This window comes from Pleurodeles waltl, chromosome 5 (genome assembly GCF_031143425.1).
Source record: "Pleurodeles waltl isolate 20211129_DDA chromosome 5, aPleWal1.hap1.20221129, whole genome shotgun sequence".
NCBI lineage: Eukaryota > Metazoa > Chordata > Amphibia > Caudata > Salamandridae > Pleurodeles > Pleurodeles waltl.
The window spans coordinates 702,701,512-702,722,063 of NC_090444.1; the positions used below are offsets into that span (position 1 = coordinate 702,701,512).

At 42.5% G+C, this 20,552-nt stretch overlaps 1 protein-coding gene across 1 annotated transcript in view; it reads right to left on the reverse strand.

Moving 5' to 3' along the window:
- Window positions 1–5,258: 5,258 nt before the first annotated feature.
- SLC35D3 (solute carrier family 35 member D3) overlaps window positions 5,259–20,552 on the reverse strand; it is a 155,134-nt gene continuing 139,840 nt past the window's right edge. The window contains exon 2 of the mRNA XM_069234648.1: window positions 5,259–8,803. Within this exon, the coding sequence (XP_069090749.1) occupies window positions 7,968–8,803 (836 nt within the window). The 3' untranslated portion in view covers window positions 5,259–7,967. The remainder of the gene's footprint in view (window positions 8,804–20,552) is intronic.

Consider the following 20,552-nt stretch of genomic DNA (forward strand, 5'->3'; position numbering starts at 1 on the left):
ATTGATGTGTGGTGCATGTTTTCGCTTTGTTTACCGGTAATCCTGACGGACTAGTCACCTATAGCATATTTAAGCAGGTTTTCCATCGCCCTTCCACCATGCAAGGGGGCACAAGGGTGACTTAAAACCTAGGTCAGATTGATGAAGCCACGCAGGCCACCTTTTGTGGCCTTGCATGGCTTGGTAAATCCAGAGTAACACAACGTAGCGTATAGCGCTGTGTTGCATTACTCTGCCCCAGGGAGGTTTTCCATTGGTGGAGCGTGGGTGTTCCAACGCATCCACCCATGGATTTTGGAACATTCCCACATCGATGAGAAGTAGGGATGTGAGAGGGAAAGCGGCAAAATACTACACCTCTCCAGGGAAGGAGTAACGAGGAGAGATATCTTTATTTCTCCTCATCTTTTCCTCTTTCTATGTGCGCTTTATTCTGCAGCACACTTAGAATTAGGAAAACGCCTCCAAGGATTGTTTTGTGCAGGAAGGAGTCACTTCCTGCACAAAACAAACCTGTCTGCAACACAGGCATCCTTGGACCATGGTGCAAGAGTGTCTGCCTTGATGCTAAGCAGCACATTGTGAACCAGCGCTTGGCAAAGACAGGAATGTGCCATGTCATGTTAAATATGGCACTTTCCTGCCCCTTCCCTATCACACAGACAGAGTCTGCAAACTACAAGCAAGTTGAGGGGCGTTTTCAGGAGTCCCAGGGCAATCAGAGGTTACTGGGATCAAAATGGAACAAGCATTTCACCACTAGTGTCCCTTTGGTGTACCCTGTGGTGAACCCTGCTACTGAGTCCAAACCTGAGCAGCAAATACGTCATTTTAATGGAGGATAGTGATAGGACAGTTATTGTAGCACAAGGTCAATTACAGTTTTGCCCATTGGCATAGCTTCTACAGAACATTTTTCCTGGTGGCCTAAGGTGTAGGGGAGGGTCCCAAAAGAAAAGAACAATAAAGAGCTGTCCTACTGGCAGGGTCTACAGAGTTTTTCTAGCAGTCCAAGGTCGAATGAGAGTTTGTTTTTCGTGGCGGCTTAAAGTTCAGAGAGAGTTTTTCCTCGTGGCTTTTGAGTCTAGAATGAGCTTTGTCCGTGATCCAAGAAGGATTTTTTTCCAGGCAACAAATGGCATTTTGATTGTTGTTTTATTTTTTTGAATTTTGCAGCAGATTATTACTGACATTCTCATAGATTAACATTGCATTCTCCAGTGCAATTATGTTCATGTCGTTATGTGGTACGCATATGTTGGTTGGTGGTGTTTCGGTATTGTGACTGTGGAACTCAAAACGTTCATTTTGCAGCTTGGGGGGGAAAAGAAAATTAAAAACTTAGCTGGATGCCATGGTAGTACATTATCTTTTAATGCAGATAACTAAAAAAAGGTAAACTCAAGCCCAAAAGCCAACGTTCAAATGAGGTACCCCTCAAAAGCGTATGTTTATAAGCACAGCATTTTAGAACCAATAAAGAAGAACAAAGGCAAACTTGTGTAGAGAAGTGCATTCTTTTTATTTATACATTATTTTGCTCCACATCTCATTTTAATGCACTTAAAATATTTTCACAGTTTCTTTTGCAGAAAATTTGTCACAATAAATACTTCTCTTTTTGTTGCAGTATCAAAGTTTTAAGGACAGAAACGTTTGAACACTTGCGGTATCCACATGTATATTGTAGAATTTTAAGACAGAAGTGTGCAAATGTACAAAATAAAACCAGCAGCTATTTTGCAGTAAACACTAAAGGAACGTCACATCTGTAAAATGAGCAGTACTGACCGAATATTAAGATAAATAGTGGCATTCATCACTCTATTCATTTTGCCACATAATTTGTGCTCCCTGTCATGTATTTATAAGGGATGATATTTGACTCGGCAAAAAATGTTTAACGTTGTCCAACTATATTACACTGAGCCTCTGCTCACGCACCCCTCCAACAAAACACGCACTTACAAACATGCAATCATACCCCTTTCATAATTTCAAGCAGTAGAACTTTATAATGTCACTTGAATGTGGCAGTCAAGAGACTCTCAACTTGTTCAGAGTTAAGGGAGCAATACAGGAGAGGTAAGGGTATATTTACATACCCTGACAGGGGCTTAAAGGGAAAGATAAGCCCATTGATCCCTGTGGGGTTCTGTAGAAAAAACACGGTGTGAGTGCATGTTAGAAAAGAAAGGCCCAGATTTAAGAGGGCCTAGCACCTCCATGCGCCACATTAGTGTCATTTGTTTTTACACTAATGTGGCCCTACGTGGCCAAAATCACTGTGCCAGATTCACAAAATGGCGCAATGCATGCATTGCGCCACTTGGTAACCCCGTGAGCCACAATATGCTGGCTGCAGGCATAATGTATGCAAGGGTGCGTTCCCCCGTAAGTGAGGTGAAAAAGATTTCTTTGCGCCATTTTTTGCTGCACTTTTAACGTCTGCACAGAGCAGGCTTTAAAAGGAGGTGCACCATAATTTAGAATGGACCTCAACGTGCTTTGCAGGATTAGTGTCAACATTTTTTATGCTAATCCTGCAAAGCACCAAACTAGCGTCAAATACAGCACATTCATGGTGGTGTTAGGTGGACGCTAAGGGGCGCAAGGAAAGTGGCAATGTAGTGGATGCAGCGCCACTTTTCTTAAATCAGATCCAAAGTCTTTACCCGCTGGTCCTGAGCCATCCTGGCTTGTATCCCTAAGTACAGTGAATTCATACTGGGGTTACCAGAGGAATTCATTTCACCGGGACACCAGTTTTCCAGCCCTGCGTCTTCGTTTACCAAATCGGTGTGTTCTGGGAGTTGCAGTCTTGGTAATGGAGGTCAAATAAGGTTAGCCAGTGCTACAAAGTGCTGGTCCTGGCTCGTCCTGTTATCCTCTCTTGCACTGTCCTTGTTACCTCTGGTCTCAGGAGCCTTGGAAGCAGCAGCAGGAACAGAAAGTAAACAGGGTTCAATTAAACCTGTTTACTAACCTGTTTACTTGGAACGCTGTTTACTTTCTTATTTTCCACTTCTTGCTCTTCTCTTAGACCATCAACAGCAAAAAGGAGGCTGTGAAGAGGCAATGACTGGGACAAAAGGTCAAACTTGTGATGTCTATGGGAGGACGAGAGGGGTCAAGGCAAGTGTGAAATCACTTCTGTTACCCCTTTCGTTTTCTGAATCAGTGTTCATGGTCTTGGACTGATTCAATTGATCCTGTAGGACTAAAACATATGGTAGCAATGACTTGTTCAAGTGAAGGCTAACAGTGGAAAATTGGTGTCCAGATGGTATGGAAACATCTGGAGCCTTTTTACTGATTGTGCACACAGTCAGTGTCGGCACCATTGTGCCACCCCAGGCAGAGACAGTGTACCTGACCATGAAAGAAAACGTGCCTTCCGAAGGGCAAACATGAATTCCGACTGTTTACAGATGCAGTGGTGGCGAGCACATTAGTAAAAGATTGAATCATGGTTTGAAACTCCGGCTCCATTTCTCAGTCAGCTGTTCAAGCTTCACTTTCAGGAAGGGTTTGGACCAGCTTGCAGGTGGGTGCTGTGTGACTGCTGCTACCTGTGGGTGATGTATGAGCTTCATGCACCATACATCTAAGGGCCATTCTCAGTGGCACAATTAATAAGTGTAACCTCATATATGGCACAGAGTGTGCATTGGAAAATCTTGAGCTTCCACCTGTGTCTGTAGTATGACACAATGACACAAAGGAAAAGGTGCTACATCATTTGAGTGTCCCATATAGAAATGAGAGAATGATCATTCGGGATGTCACCTGCACAATTTGTGCAGAAACACAATCCATATTACACAAGAGGCCATTATTTGTGTTGGGCCATCTCATATACAAATGAGGGAATGATCATTTGGGATCTCACTTGTACAATTTTTGTGCAGATGCAATCCATATTACATGAGGGGGCCATCATTTTTGTGGGGCCGTCCAAATTATAAATCAGGGAATGACCCTATGGGATCCCACCTGTGTGCAGATGCAATCCATATTATAGGAGGAGCAGCACAGGTGTTGGTGCCCCTTCCTTGATACCAAAGTGCCTTGGGCACACAAACCTGTTGAGCCACTAGGGGTCCTTGTGAAATATTGCCCCCAGCCACCAGGCTCATCACTAGGTCCACTCTTCTGAACTCTTTCGAAAAGACTGCCAGGGTGACTGGCATTTTGAAAGAAAGTAGAAATATCCATGTTTTGCACCTACACATGAAGGTTTAGCCTGTCATGTTTTCTGACACGCCTAAAGGCAACTCTTTCTTTGTTTTTCAGATGAGTACAATGCCCACACGTTTCAGTGTGATACAGTGAAAACAGGCGATAAATATGGAAATAAATATGGTGTTTAGAAGGAGATCTGTTTTCACTGTGTTGCAATGTAAACAATGTAAACAATGTAAAGCACACACTTTCTTAAATGAGTTCGACTTCATCTACAAACCACAGACTTTCAAAATCTAAGAAAGAAAAATGAGTCTTATCACAGACAGACTTAACAAATGCTTGCATCGTTCAGTGCAGTTGGAGTGCATAAGTGCTGCACACATGCACTTTACAAGTGGTTTGGCCAATATCACTTACAGAAAAAAGAAAGTCAAGTGGTATCTGTAAACAAACCATATTAGTAAACACAACCTTCACGAAGAGTTCAAAGAACACATTTCAATAGTTCTTTTTGTTAGAAACCGGACTACTCTTCTGTTGAAATGCGGCCTCTCTTGTTATATTTCCGACTTGGAAACATACACTCTGTAGTATGCATCAAGACCAAGGGGGTCATTCTGACCCCGGCCGGCGGCGGAAGCCGCCGGCCTGGCTGGGACCGCCAGAATACCGCTGCGCGGTCAAAAGACCGCCGCTGGTATTCTGGGTTTCCCGCTGGGCTGGCGGGCGACCGCCAGAAGGCCGCCCGCCAGCCCAGCGGGAAACACCCTTCCATGAGGATGCCGGCTCCGAATGGAGCCGGCGGAGTGGAAGGGGTGCGACGGGTGCAGTTGCACCCATTGTGATTTTCAGTGTCTGCATGGCAGACACTGAAAATCTTTGTGGGGCCCTGTTACGGGGGCCCCTGCAGTGCCCATGCCATTGGCATGGGCACTGCAGGGGCCCCCAGGGGCCCCACGACACCCCATACCGCCATTCTGTTCACAGGATGGCGGTATGGGGGTCGGAATCCCCATGGCGGCGCAGCAAGCTGCGCCGCCATGGAGGATTCCCCAGGGCAGCGGGAAACCGGCGGTACACCGCCAGTTTTCAGTTTCTGACCGCAGCTGTACCGCCACGGTCAGAATGCCCATGGGAGCACCGCCAGCCTGTTGGCGGTGCTTCCGCGGTCGTTGGCCCTGGGGAATTTTACCGCCAGTGTCAGAATGACCCCCCAAGTGTTAAAGCCTTCTGGGCTTTCACCCCCTACTGGAGGGTTACTGCTTTAACTCTGATTACCCCCCTCCCCACCACCACCACACACACACAAACACACACAGTTTTTAAAACATTGGGTGGCTGTCCGCCATCTTTTATGGCAGTGCTACCTCTGTACCATGATGGAACCTGAGAAGAACCAATCTCTGCCAGGGGGTGTCCACCATCAAATGAACTCTAACTAGGGCGAGTATACCATTGCAGGTGTGGAGAGAAAATCTGTCCTTGTTGGTAGGTTTATGGTCACCTGCTCCTTCTACCTCAACCCAGTCGTTTCTCTGAAATGATTTGCTCACGAGCAGCACTAATTACAGACAGCAAAATATATATTAACCGCCTCATATGCGAGTGACAGGAATTGTCAATTTGCAGACAATCTGTGTCCAAGTGTAAACTATAATGAATGTTTTTTTAATGGCAGGGTATGACATGATCTAAAGAGAGAAATGTGAGAGGCTGATGATCCACAAAGGACTAAGGAACCCCCTCAGCTGCACAAAGCGTTACAAGAGTGTATGCCTGAGTCAATAATACATTTTTTACCAACCTGCGTATTTTACCTTGCCATTCAGGTGCAAAAGGCGCATTACATGGGTTACGTGTGCATATGTTTGGTATGGATGCACAAAATGAACATACATCCATTTTTCCAAACCTATGATTACCTAATGTATCTTATGTGTACAGTAAGCAATTAATTGATTTGGGAAAATTATAAAATCTTGTTTTGATTTTCTACAACTTTAATAGCTTCCTTTCATGCCACTGCCAGCCTCTCCCACATGCATTCCCTTAATAATGGATTGATTTATTGACTGGTGACTTCACTACACTTTCTTCGAAAATTACACCAATTTAACTGGGTGTTTGAATAAGTGCTACATGTACGTTCTCAAAACTTTGTTTCTGCCACCTAAGTTCCTTCTTTGTGAGTGCCAACCAAATGAGCACTGCACGTCCTTAGCCACACCTCTGACATCCCTGTGAATTTGTTCTTTTTTTTCACACCCATTTAGAATTTGTGCGTGGGTCATTTGCACAGGTGTGAGATGACCAATACACGCCTAAATATATTTTGATGATGTCTCTATATGTCCCAAGCTTTGACACTATTTAACAAAGTCTGTATTTGTGAGTTTAAGTGTATTCACTTAATATAAGATTATTTTAGGTCCTACAATGAGGCCCTACAATGATTGTGTTTATAAGTTTGCTTTTTTGCTTATGCAGAGTGCTTCTGCTGCTCTGCTTAGTTGGAAGGGATGGATTTTCTAATTTCATTCCGTGTTATTAACAGCATCAAAAGGTATAACGTTCTTGAAGAATGACCTTGCTAAAGATCCAGTTTCCGCACGAATGTGGCTCTGAATGTAACATGTTCTTATTCTTCAAATGCTAGCCTTTGAGCTCAGTGGTGCTACTGTGCCAACACAGGTTCCGTGTGGACGGGACACCACCGGCGTCATAGAGATGCTTTGAAAAAGAGGACATATAAGCACTTCTCTATTACGGGGGGTGGGCATCACGATCACTGATAATCCAGAACCTAAGGGGCTTGCTGCCCACAGGGACAAAATACTGAACGCCGTCAGTAAAGCATCAGGTATGGCCCGGCAACAAGCCAGCACAAAAACACAGTGCTGCAAGCAAATAAGAGCTTGTTAAACTAACTGATTTAGGGATATGTGATGAACAATATTTGGAGATTGCATTCTATTCATTCTAATAATATTCAAGATCTCTAAATTGTCTAAGTGGAAGTGGTAGATACTTGTTCGTTTTCATTTTCTTTGCAGGATCCAAGCCTAGGGAAGTCTACTGGTTGTGACCCATAAAAGGGGGGAAGGGGTCACAACATTAGAACATTTCTAAAACAGGGTGATCATAACAGCAGAACACTCCCATGAGGGTAGATGTGCTTTTACATTATTTTGTCTACCATGCAAATTGTGTGCATGAATATCTAAGGACTTTTTAATGATGTAATTCCGTTTTATGCCAGGAAAACGTTTTGTGAATCTGTCTCTAGATTGTTTTTAATACCCTGTGGAACAAGCAAATCAGTAATGAAATATAACAATAATTATATATGATTCTCTTTACCTCTATTTCACACAGTAAAAGGGTTGGACATGAGCAAACACAGCACAACTTCACATAACTCATGTAATCCCCAGTTCTGTTTTAAATAATAATACATATTTATGCTGTTTCTCCCTACCTTAAGAAAAATATATTTTTGCATACAGATAAATTCTTCATACATTTGGCTTGCATATCAATTTTACAAAGCTTGTAAAAGGGAACCTGTCTGGTCTGCCTGCTGTCTTGCCATTTCAATGCTGAAGGAGAAGGGAGGACAATAATTTAATGGACTGGGTAGGCATTGTTTTCCTCTTCACACAAATAAATTAAAGGCGTGCAATCGTTTTTTGACCCCCTAATCAATCATTTTCTCTCCCAACCAGGTTCATCCATATGTTAAACATATGTCTTTGTGGAGAGATTATTGACAGTCTCTTTCAAGGACTTGGCAGTTCCTCATTTTCTATCAAACACTCTTTCTTCATGAATTTCAGTCCTCTAACTGAGCGCCATACTCCCAGGTAAGCATCTCTAAAAGAGCTCTTGTTGGGTCCATCAGTGGTGGATTCCAGTGGGCCAGTGGCTGGAGGAGCCACACTTGATATGCTGTTCGTTTGCTCCATTCTTTCAACATGAACATTTCCATCTGCCGTCAAAACCCATTCTGATGCACCATCTTCTGCTTTCTCCTTGGGCACCTCCTCCAGGGAAAATGGTGGCTGCTGGCCTCTGCCATGTTCTTCATCTTCTTCCCTTTTGGCCTCTTTTTCTAGATCTTCATAGTTGATTTGCCTTCTGGTATCAATGTACTTTGCTATACAGTAGATTATGGAGCCAATAGTATTGACCACTACTCCAGCTATGAAAAGTGAGGTTGGCTCCACATCATTGAAGGCCAACATGCCAACCGTGATGGTAGCAATGCTTTTCACCACCCCAACAAAGCTGGTGGTCACGGCTGAATTAATGTAGGTGCAGTGTAAAGTTGTGAAGTTCATCGCACAGCCAATCAGGATGCAAGCTATGAAAGTACAGATCATTCCTGGATCTTTCCATCCTGGAAAAGACCAGGCATTAATAGAATCCATGCTGGCAAATGAGCAAATAATAAGAATAGGGGTGGCTGTGACTGCAATGGCGTACTGAGCTGTGAGTGGCCCATATTCACTGTCAGTGCTGGTCTTTTGAATGAGGACCAAGTAAGCTGCGTGAACCAGCACTGCTAGCACCCCTGTCACATATCCCACAGGCTCTCCTGTCAGGTCACCAGCGCCTATGAAGAAAGAGAGAGAAAGAGTGTTATCACAGACAGTGGAAAGAAAAGCAATGCATACTATGCCTTTCTCTAACATAACTCCATTACAAACAGAGATTTCAGGGGTCTTTAAATTTCAAATTTGAGATGGCATTTGTTTTTTGACTGTAGATTGTTTTTTCATGTGCTTTTTACATATTGTTGTTTGTAGTTGAAGGCTTTCCATTATGCAGTACTCTTTCAAGCTTGTATATGAATACCTTAAAGGTTTTTCAATGTATGTAGTCAAAAGTTCCTGGTTATGTAAACCCCTGCTGCCCTGCTCCATATACATTCTCTGAACTAAAAGAGGCAATGTGCTCAATTAAAGCCGGGATAGAGAGATTGCATGAATGGTCTAAGGAGTATATTTGATGAACCTTGTGCCACCTTGATTCCACCATCACTCCTAACAAAGTGTACAAGTCCCCAAGCCGTCCAAAATAAAAGTGTCTGCAGAAAACAGTGGGCACCTCACGTCGCCTGTGTTTGCATTATTGATTGTGATCCCTGTTGCTGAACATTTTAGGATATCTCTTATATTATTATGGTTATGATTTCCGAGCCATGGATATCATGAAATGCCCATCCTAGAATAAACTAGATATCACAATGAAAAAAGGTTTTTGCAAAGAAGGATTATAAATGAAGAGCCCAGATCACCACTGGAACCTTGAATCTACACTTGAGGAACCATTATTTCTCAGAGATGCAGTTACGATTTCCCTTTACTTACAAAACTCAACAGTAGTACGAAGATTGTAATTTCCTCCTGTAACAATTGTACTAAGTGCAGTGCTCAATTTGTGCTGGTGGTTGCCAGTGGTAGCCATCGGCAATCACTTTTGGGGACCAGCGCTTATTTTTCCTACATGAGACATTTATTGAGAGCAAGAGAGGGAAAAGCACAGGTGCGGCTCTTCCATGAGAGTGGAGGAGCGTTGCCCTGCTGAAAAAATGTCCCAGAACAGCTGAAAAATTAAATGGTAATAAAGTTTGTTTATTACCATTTTATTTTTCAGCAACCTGTCCTGAACCGAGTGTCAGGATGGGGCAATTGCTGCTGAGTGGCAGAAGGGAGCTCTGCACTTTTGTTTAAAGTGCGCATGTCCCTTTGACTGGCCGTCTTGCGACGGCCAGCGAGACATGCACATTTTAAACTTCTCTGACCCAGCTGTCTCACGACAGCTGGGTTAGAGAAAGCACATTCCTCCAGTGCTCTTAAGAGCGCGAAGAGAGGCTACTCCCTCCAATCGTGATGCTTCTCTTATGCTGTTTAACAACATAAGAGCAGTGCCAGGATAGGGTAATACTGTTTCCAGGGTCTGGAGCTTCAAGGAGAAAAGACACCAGAGCGAGGAGGATGTCGTGGCAGCTCAGGAAGGTAAGTGCCATTTTTTAATTATTATATTAATGCCACCCATATTTTGCCCGCCCCACTACTCTAAATAAATAGCAGCCACCACTGGAAAAGCACATACAACAGAAAGACAAAGGAAGAGAAAGAAGAAAAACCTGTGACACAGAGAGAAAGTAGGAACCTGCAACGGTAAGCTAAAGGGGCGTGGAATCTCAGGTAGTGGATTAGAGAAACATGACGTGAATTCAAGACTACACAGCCTTGGTATTGGGCCCACCGCCATTCAATTGCACCAGCTGTAAGCTTGCGATCAGAGGTTTGGGCATCAGTACTCATTATTTTACCAATTAGACACTGACTTGGTGTACAGTTAAGCACTGTGGAAATACAGCCATGTACAAAAAAAATTATTTTCTTTTTTCCCTCCTTGGGGAGAATAATTTTCCAGTGCAGAAATCCCCTCCTCTAAACTCCGACTTGGAAGTGGAGTTATGCTCCTTGAAGTACTTTTTTGGACTAAAATTCCAAACCTATCCAGGGTGGGAAAGACTTGAAGAGGAGTTTGTGAACAAACAAGGTTGTGAGCGATTGCAAACCTATGAAGCAGACAAGTCCATGTTCCTACCACTTTTTCTCCCCTTATGTGGGATGCACTACTACGTAATTCAATACATTTATGGCAGGGAATTACACAGTAGTAAAGCCATTTTGGCCCCACAGGTTATCTTTTGTGGATAGCTATCAAAAGTAAGTGAAAGCATTTACAGCTGTAAAAAAAGGTTTACTACTGCAAATAGCTTTTTGAATCACCCACAATGTTTGGTAGCAAACAGGGGTGGCTCCTCTGCAGTGGCAGAGGGGGGTCGCCCCTCTGGCTGAGCCAGCTGATGAAAAATAAAACAATAGCTTGCTACCATTTTATTTTTCATAATTTTTCAACTGCTTGCTCAGCCAGCAGAGTGTACAGGGAGGGGCGGGGCTGGGCCACAGGAGGTGGGAGGGGGGAGGAGGGGAGCGTGCACTTAGTGCGCATGTGTGTTTGGCCGGCTGTCTGAGGCCGGTCAAAAACACGTGCACACTTAGGTTTCTCCAACCTGGCTGTATACACAGCTGGGCGGGAGAAACAGCACAGACCCCAGGCTTGTGGCTGAGTGGCAGTGTCTGCCGGTCAGACCAATCTTGATGTTGCTTACACAGTATGTTTAACATGTAAGCAGGACCAGGATTGCTTGGGAGCCTGTGCTGGTGTCCTAGTGAATGCTAGGACACCACAAGAGGAGTGAGGCGGCAAGAGACGGCGGCGAGGTAAGTGTTTTAAAAAAAAATATGTTGTTTCCCTTGTCATCCCCCACCCACCCCTTCACTTGACATATGCGGCAGCCACCGGTGGTAACAAACTTGCATTTTTATTTAAAAAATGATCTATTTTTAAATGTGGCTTTTGACGTAAAATAATATGTTCCCTATTTTGGTTGTGGTATCAAACGCAAATTTTAAAAGTTTATTTTTTAAAATACTGTCTTTTTCCCTCCAGCATAAGCTAGAGTTGGCATTATTTGCATGCTAAATGAAGGTCCGTTTTGTTTTATCTATAGCAAAATATGAGGACCACTTTTCTGCAAGAAGTGATGTTTTGTGTTTAAAGAGTATCCTGTCATCCAACATTTATTTTTGATCTACTTGATGTAAGGATTATTTATTGACTATTCAGTTGTGTTTTGTTGTTTCTCATCTCATTCCGCATGGTTCGCACTCTGCATTTTGAAATTGGTTTCAGTTTGTTTTCAGTTTGTATAAACCCTACATACAAAGAAGCAGTTCCAGCCTGATATGTATTACAGTTATCTGCAGGGCAACCCTAAGTTTTTTCCTTTTGGAAATGGATAATTGAATAAAAGGATGTTATAATCTAAATTAATCTGCCAAAATATTCATATTTAGGTCACGTTGTAGAGACATACTGCATAACATAGAGTTACAGACACAAATGCCCCTCTGCACAGCACCTCCTTCCACTCAAAAGATCAAAACACATTATAACATTAAAGCAAAATATGACATCACCTGGCACGATTTTCAAGGGGGTAACATCAGGCCACAGGTTGTAGGAAACAGCCCCCCCTTGGGGCAACTACATATGGAACCCCCAACCACAGTTATAGATTAACCCTAAACATACTTATTCCATCACATAAACAAAAAAACACATTTAACACCAGTTTTAACCATCTTGTTCTCAGTCATTCGCACCTAGAGTCTGGTATAGATCCCACCTCACTAATGCTTAGATGGCTCACACTGAAAGACCAAGGTATAATCTCATCAGCGAGTAATAGAAGAGAAAGATGAGTTGTGGACGGGTAATGCATTGTAATATAGTGTTCTTTACAAAAGTGAGTCTTCAACTCTTTCCTAAATTGAAACAGGTCTTGGTGGTCCTAATGGAAACACAGATGTTCTTCCAGATCCTGTGTGCATTGATAAAAAGGGCTGAAACTTTTTTTTTTTTTTTTTTCTTTGAGGCACTTCACTCTGGGTATGCCGCGAACCACCAGAGATGGTGAGCTTGTCTGCAATGTACAGGTTGTGATGGCTTTGTAGATTAACATTATGCTGATATTTCATGTTATTAGATGACACATTTATTAAATCTACACAACTTTAAAATAATTTACCTAATGGAGTTTTTTACAATACACCTAATTCAAGATGTGGGAAAATTCTCATTATGATCAAGATGCTAATCTCAAACAATGGTGACACTTCAGAGAAGGTACTAAGATGGCACGCAGGCAAGGAGGAAGAGATAGTTTTGCTCAACTGAACTAATAATTCCCCCATGTGATAAACTTGGGGAGCTGGGAAAGAAGAAGAATCTTACACTCCTGTTTGAAAATAAAATGTTTTTACTCGATATATGTTGTTAACATTAAAGGCTGTAATGTGAACAAACCCAAACAGGCACACCAGCGCCCCCAAACAGAGGTTTTGGAACTGCAAGGAAGAAAGAAAACACAATGCCACAGAGTTTGAATTCTTAATACTCACAGCAGTGTTTAGATCCAAAGTTATGAAGGGGAAGATGGATGCAGCAGTACAGTATTGCTGTCCACACGCATCACTAGATAAGTGATCTTCACACTTTTTAAGCTGATCGCCCTTCAAGCTGGGAACCTCCCCCCAAGTGACATACCCTCCTCAAATATTTTAATGGGAATGCTAAATACTGCCAACAAAACAGTTATTTGGTCTTAAGAAGGTCACATTTAATCCCGCTCCTCATAAGATAAAAAAAAACAGAGTAAGGGATGCTCCAGGATGTACAGGAGCCAACAAAGAAAATAAACAAAAAAAATAATGAAACACCCCAAAAAACTTTTTAAACCTTTGGAGGGCCAGGGTATTGGCAGCCATTTTAGTGAGCAAATAGAAAAAGACAGTCCACTGCGTGGTGGGAGGACGCAGAAGAAAGTCACAATTTCATATCTGGGTCACAAGCAGCCCTCATTCACAGTGTCCATGTTGCCAGGTTTGCTACTCATCAGCAAAGGAACTGAATGACTGGAGGAAAGTGGAGCTCTGAAAACAAGTATTGGCAAAGCCAGTAGGTCTCGAATTTAAATAGCTGAGCTGTTGTCTTTGCCAGTTCTGGTGCATGACTGTCAATCTTGGAACCGGTGTCCTGTTAAAGGAAATCATTCCAAAATGGCCGTTTGGCATGTGTGATGCATCTGTGTGCACATGTCAAGGTACATCAGCCTTTTTTAATTTACTATTGTAACAAGGCACATAGCCATGTTAGAGTGGAAAAGTTAATTATTAAGAAAACAAAAGTGAGAAAAAAAGAATGTGAGCAGACTGACATAACTTAGCAGCTGCTGAGCCATTGTTAAAAAACAAAAAGTGTTCATGGGGGGGCGGGGTAGAGAGCTGGAAAGGGGAAAACGCAGTGCACAGTAAGGAAGAGAGGTGAAATACTAACAAATGGAGAGAGAGCCAAGGAACACATGCACGCTCATGGAATGTTTAAAAAAAGGAAAAAGGTTCCCCCTCAAGTATTCAGTGGAAGGATAGAACTAAATAATTCATAAGACTCTGCGGCCAAAATGCACCTGGATGGGATAAACACAAGAATAGAGAGGAAAGCATCAAATCAAGAGCAGACTAATGGAATAGGTAACAAAGCCATCCACTGAAGAGCAAAGAGCTGACCCAAAATACTTTATGTATTGGAAACAGTAAGTAGCTAAAGCAGACTCAAAAATGGTACTCAGAGGAATGTTGGAGGGAGGAATGCAAACAAAAAACACCCATAGGTGGGCATTTCACTGAAGGGTACTGACAGGGAGTCTACTTGTAACAGTGAGTTTCCCTTTGTGAAATACACAGCAAAATAGTTAAGGGGTGTTTGTCTGGGGCTAAATTCTAAGACAGCAAAATAACCATATCATTTAGTGATGTATGCCCCTTCTTCCCCCTCAAAACATAGACAGAATACTTATACCATCGTAGGCCTACAGTAGATGCCTCTTCAGCACAACAGAGTATGAAGACAGGTGTGTGGCCGAGTACGCCTATGAAGCCTTCTGGCCAGTTCCTGGCAATATGTTCTAGAAACTATTGGTATTATTCCTGGTCCTTCTACCGTGAAAAGTTTATACAAAGCAGAGGGAAGGGTCAAGGGTCTACTTGGAATGCTAGGGTTGCAGATGCTACTCTGTAACTCCCCTGCTATCCTTCAACCACCCTGTAGGGCATCAAGACCCTTGGAATTGTGTTTTTACATGCAACATCTTTCCAACAGCTTGCAGTTCAGACAACGAAGAGAAGATTGGACTGTTTAATGTACTGATTAATGGTGGTGCTGTATTTACATATCAACAGCTTACATTCTTCCTCAAATCTTTCTCACTCCTGGTGTTTTGAGTTATAATTATGTTTAGATGACCTATATCTATTATAACCATTTCACATATGTTTGGTGTTAGCCACTGTTGCCATTCCAAAATGGTTGTGGGGTACTTCTTCGTACGGGAGTTGTTGATCTTTGTAATTTCAAGGAAATATAGGTGATTTTAGAGTTGGATTTGAGGAAATTTGGAGTACATGTGTACATTTCAGGAAGCCTTTGGGTGCGAAAACAACATAAGGCTAACAAAGACATCTATCAGACTCTCTTGAGTTCATGGCGTCTAGCAGCAGACTACCTTTACTCCTTTTGATGGAGCTATGTTAAATTATTGCTAGCTGTTGCTGCATAAACAGGCAACTGGACAAATATAAAATATGGAATACTGAGTGAATTGGGTAGGTAGTCCTGTGACACTCTTAGCCTGTATATTTGTGGCCCAAGAAGGCTTACTGACTCTGCAATCCATGTGTGACTGAGCATAGGTGTGAATGCCAGGCTGGACTTCGGCTGAGTTCTGACTTCCACAATGGGACATTATCGGTCCCACGGATGAGTACACACTTAAAACATTTGAGATACAGGGAACCAAATGTTCTGGCATAATATTATAAGTCAATAATTGTAGAGGTGGCAAATGATGAGATCAGTCTATTACTGTCAATATGAAACACTTACATAGCCCTAGGACCAACAGAACTTCAGTCATAGATTATTTAATGGTGGTAGCAGCATTTTCAGTGTGCAGGTGCCAAAGTGCTTAATAAAGAGTGCACAGTACAGCGGTGTTAAATGCATGGTTTGCAATATAAATGCAAACAAGTGAATCTCAATAGAAGAAGTGATCTAAATTAAAAAAACTCATGGGAGAACATCTCTTTGACATAAGCTAATATCACAATGAACACAAACATATGTGTGAGATTATAAATGTTAACAGTTTGATACTTTCAATTCATTTAGTAGGGACGGGTAGTCCCTTAAGAAGTAATAACCTCTAACCTCTGCAGCTTAACAAGTGTCAGGGAAGAGAGATGCTGATTAGGCACTCTCCTTTGAATCAGCTAAGGAAAGCTGCACAGTGGAGAAGCCACTGTGTACCCCTCACCTCTGAAGGCTAAAGATTTAGCTGCAGGTGGGATCTCATAGGAGCATTTACTAAGCAGCTGCTCATACGGCATATGCATATTTTTGCATTAGAAAGTACACCCCTATCAGTATCACCTTCACTTCTATCCACCATTGAGTGCAGCAGACTACAGGAAGAGCTAGTGCTTTACTTGTTACATCGAGATCTTGGTAATTAAACCAGCTGCAATGCATGAGGTCATTTGTGGCGTCTCTGCTCTGTAGCCTATTGGTGGACGTGTTAGAAGTAAAAGACCAAAATGAAACATCTTCCCTAAGAAAGTTACAAGATACAAGGCCCTATTCTTAATGTTGATTATCAGTTAGAACTTAACTGTTCTAATAGAGAAAGGGCCATCTCCGAGTTGCCTACGGTTTGTTCCTTTTCGTAAGGCAAGGAGGAATGCAGTGCAACCCTGAGCGATGTTAGTGAGTACGACTATCACAACTCGAGCATTTTATCCACTGCATTTTTGTTTATTTCATTGTGTAGCTCTATGTGACCCACGTAGAATGGAAGGTGGAGGCTCAAGCCTCACCTTACCATTGAGGCCCAATTAGTCTCTATGGTGTATAGATATGTGTTTCTTAAATGTATGTTAATTAGGCCATATTTCTGTCTAGAATGCCATCTTGTCCAAAATGGAAATCATCTCTATAGCTGATTCTTTGCTTTCCCCTTCTGCACACATCTTCACCACACAAGTTCTGCAGGTCAAAGTCAAGCTGAAATGTATTGGGGTATTTGTACTGATATTGTTGTTCTGCTTCAGTTGAACCTTCCCCAGTTCAGCTGTAATTTTAGGAAGACTTCCACTTGTTCACTGAGACCTATTCCTCCACATAACACGCTATTGTTAATGCATCTTGTTTTGCTTGAGCAACTCCAGATGACATTAGTATAGATGGTGCTGATTAATTATTCAGGCTGTGGGTTACTGCTTAGGTAAAAAATGCAATCTGATATTTATTGTACATATGCCATGAATTGCTGAAGAAATGACTTGTTTACTCACACCACAATGAATATGCATGCATTTTGATTTCTTATATAAGAATAATGTATAAACCCCCTTGAAGTTAGGGGTGAGCCAGAGTTACTTGCATGCTGCTAGTGCTAGTGTCCGTTTTTCTATTGATATTGCTGTCTACTTGGGACTTAGAATAATTTCAGATTTTTACATACTCTGTATACCTCTGCATTGATTGCCTTAGTGGCATTGACTCTTTATTGCTTTATTTCAGATTTTTCAAATAAAACCCTTTACCGTGTCATTGATCTAGAACTCAATTATTGAGTGATCCCAAATCCAAAATTATTTAATAAATTGTATTTTCTGATTTTTGATGCTTTGGGGAAATGCCTTAATTCGGGGGCACTTTGCCTCATAAAAACGAGATTTAACACACTCCAATCCAGTGAAATGTGGGAGCACTGATTGAGTTAAATTTTGGGGTGTTTAAAAATTTGGCTTACAGAGTTTTTCATCGACGACAGTCAGCAAAAGAAAAACAGTGCAGTGATTATGAATAATTCAAGTATTAAATTGATCACATTTTTATAACACAGATAGCAGATTAGTTTCTGGTTCAACAATGTAAAGTACCCCCTTCATTATGTAAAGAATGCTCATTCCGTAAAGAAAGACAATTTTAGCTATGAAGCAGCAGCAGGCTGAGGCTATTTCTAGCACTCTACTCTCTAATGGGTATTGAACCACTTTACTTTATAAGGCCAGAACAATATAACAATATTAGACATGACAGTCACTGCAAGTCCTTTCAATGTATAGAGTGATATTACACATAATTTGACCCTCCCTTATCGTATCACAGTTAGTAACTGCAAAACTCATGTGACTCTAAAGATATCTCATGATGTTACATAGCCAAAGTGGATACAAAGTCCAAAATCAATGCATACAGAATAAGATAATTACAAAATATCACTAATGCAGAAAACTGATTTGTTGTTCACCAAGCATCTATCAGTTAATACACTGTCATAATATACCACATATACGATCATCATACTGTTTGCCCAAATACAGCAAATATGTGCCCTGATACTGTCATTATGGGCCTCATTACGAGTATGGCGATCAACAGACCGCCAGACTCGTAGCAGCTGTCATGTCCGCTGCCGGTCTAGCGGTCTGGCCACCAAATTAAGAGTTTGCCAGTTGGAGCGCCAAACAAACGCCGTCTCCGCCAGGAACAATGTTCCCGACAGGCTAACAGTGGTGCAGGTCGTAATCAGCCAGGGCATTGCTGAAGTCAGCGCTGCCCTGCTGATTAGAACCTGGTTCTCCACCAGCCTTTTCATGGTGGTTTCACTGCCATGAAAAGGCTGGCGGAGAACAGGTGAAAGGGGTACAGGGGAGCCCCCTGCACTGCTCATGCCCATGGTATAGGCAGTGCTGGGGTTTCCCTGCCCATCACCCTCGTAATGCGCACTGTCCGCTGTGCAGACAGTGCGCATTACAAGGGTGTTGGTGCCCCCTGTGGGCGGCAGCATTGTTGCCGGCTAGATTACAAGCTGACGACAATGCTGCCGTCACTTTCCAGCTGGGCTGACGGATAGAAACCTTGGTTTCCACCCGTTAGGCTAGCAGGAAGGTCACAACAGGGCCATCAGGGAGGTCACCAGTAAGGCAGCAACCTCCCCGTCGGAAGTTCAGCAGAGGGGGCTTCCCGTCCACCAAACTCGTAATGAGGCCCTTAATGTCCAAGAACTCACAACGCATGCCCAGAAACAGTCATCAAGTGCCCACAAGTACTTTTTTTTAGCTTTAGTGTATTTTATTTATATATTTATGTAGCATCACCGCAAACTGAATATTTTCTAGGTGCTTGAGAACCTAATAAAAAAGCATATAGCAGGCAAGAAGAGATGGTCTGCAAATACCAATAATGACATACTCATATCAACAGAGGCCGAAACAGAGATCATACTTTATTAAGGTTTGTTGACCAAACATCGCATAGGAGGGATTGGGCATGTGGGCATGGGATTTCAAGAGGTGATGAAGTCTTAATAAATGAATGTCTGCTTTTGCTTTGACAAATTTGGGACTACTCTGCCTTCTCATTCACAAAGTCCAGGTTAACTACGGGGCAAATGTTGTTTACAGAACTTGGGGCTAGATGTAGCAATGTCAGAATTAGCGATTCTGAAATTGCGTGTCAGTGCGACTCGCAATTTCCGAATCGCAAATCCTGATGCAGAACGGTGTCTCAGACACCGTCTGCGAATCGCTATGAGGTCGCAAAGACCCACCTCATTAATATTAAGAAGGTGGGTCGCATTTTGAGACCCCATAGCGATTCCCTGCACTCACAGGGATGGTGACCTGCTGAAGACAGCAGACCTCCATGTCTGTGACTGCTTTTTAAATAAAGCAGTTGTTTTTTGTTTATTTTGCAGCTCGTTTTCCTTAAAGGAAAACGAGTTGCAAAATAAAAAAAATTACGAAACCATTTGGACCACTGCCTGCTCTGAAAAAAACATTTTGGCAACATTCACAAAGGGGAAGGGGTCAAATGGGGACACCTTCCCTTTTGCGAATGGGTTACCACCAGTGTGACACTGGTGGTAACTGCGAATTGCTTTGCGACCGCATTCGCGGTCACAAAGCAATTTAGCATTGCGATGCGAGTCGCAAATAGGAAGGGGACACCCTTCCTATTTGCGAGTCTCATTCACAAGTTGTGAGTCAGTACCGACTCGCAAATTGTGAATGAGCATCGCAATGAGAATTTTGCATGGCGCAAACTGCGATTTCGCAGTTTGCACCATGCAAAATGCTTCCTACATCTGGCCCTTGGATCCTAATAAAACTTTTTCAAAATATGGTCAGCACAGAATTCTTTACCGTTTCTGGAGCCACTTTTGAGTGTAAAAATAAAGAGACTGTTAGACTTCTCATCCTTGGCGTGGTCTTCCTTAACTTTTTGCCTCTGTTCCCCAGGTTGTTGATGTGTGCTGGCCTCTGATTTTACTGTTTTTGTTACTCTGGGCACTTTACCACTGCTAACCAGTGCTAAAGTGCAAGTGCTCCTTTACAAAATGTGTATGTAATTGGTTTATCCATGATTGGCATATTTGGTTTACTAGTAAGTCCCTAGTAAAGTGTACTAGAGGTGCCAGGGCCTGTAAATCAAATGCTACTAGTGGGCCTGCAGCACTGGTTGTGCCACCCACATAAGTAGCTCTGCAATCATGACTCAGACCTGCTGCTGCAGTATCTGTGTGTGCAGTTTTAACTGTAAATTCGACTTGGCAAGTGTACCCACTTGCCAGGCCCAAACCTTCCATTTTCTTACATGTC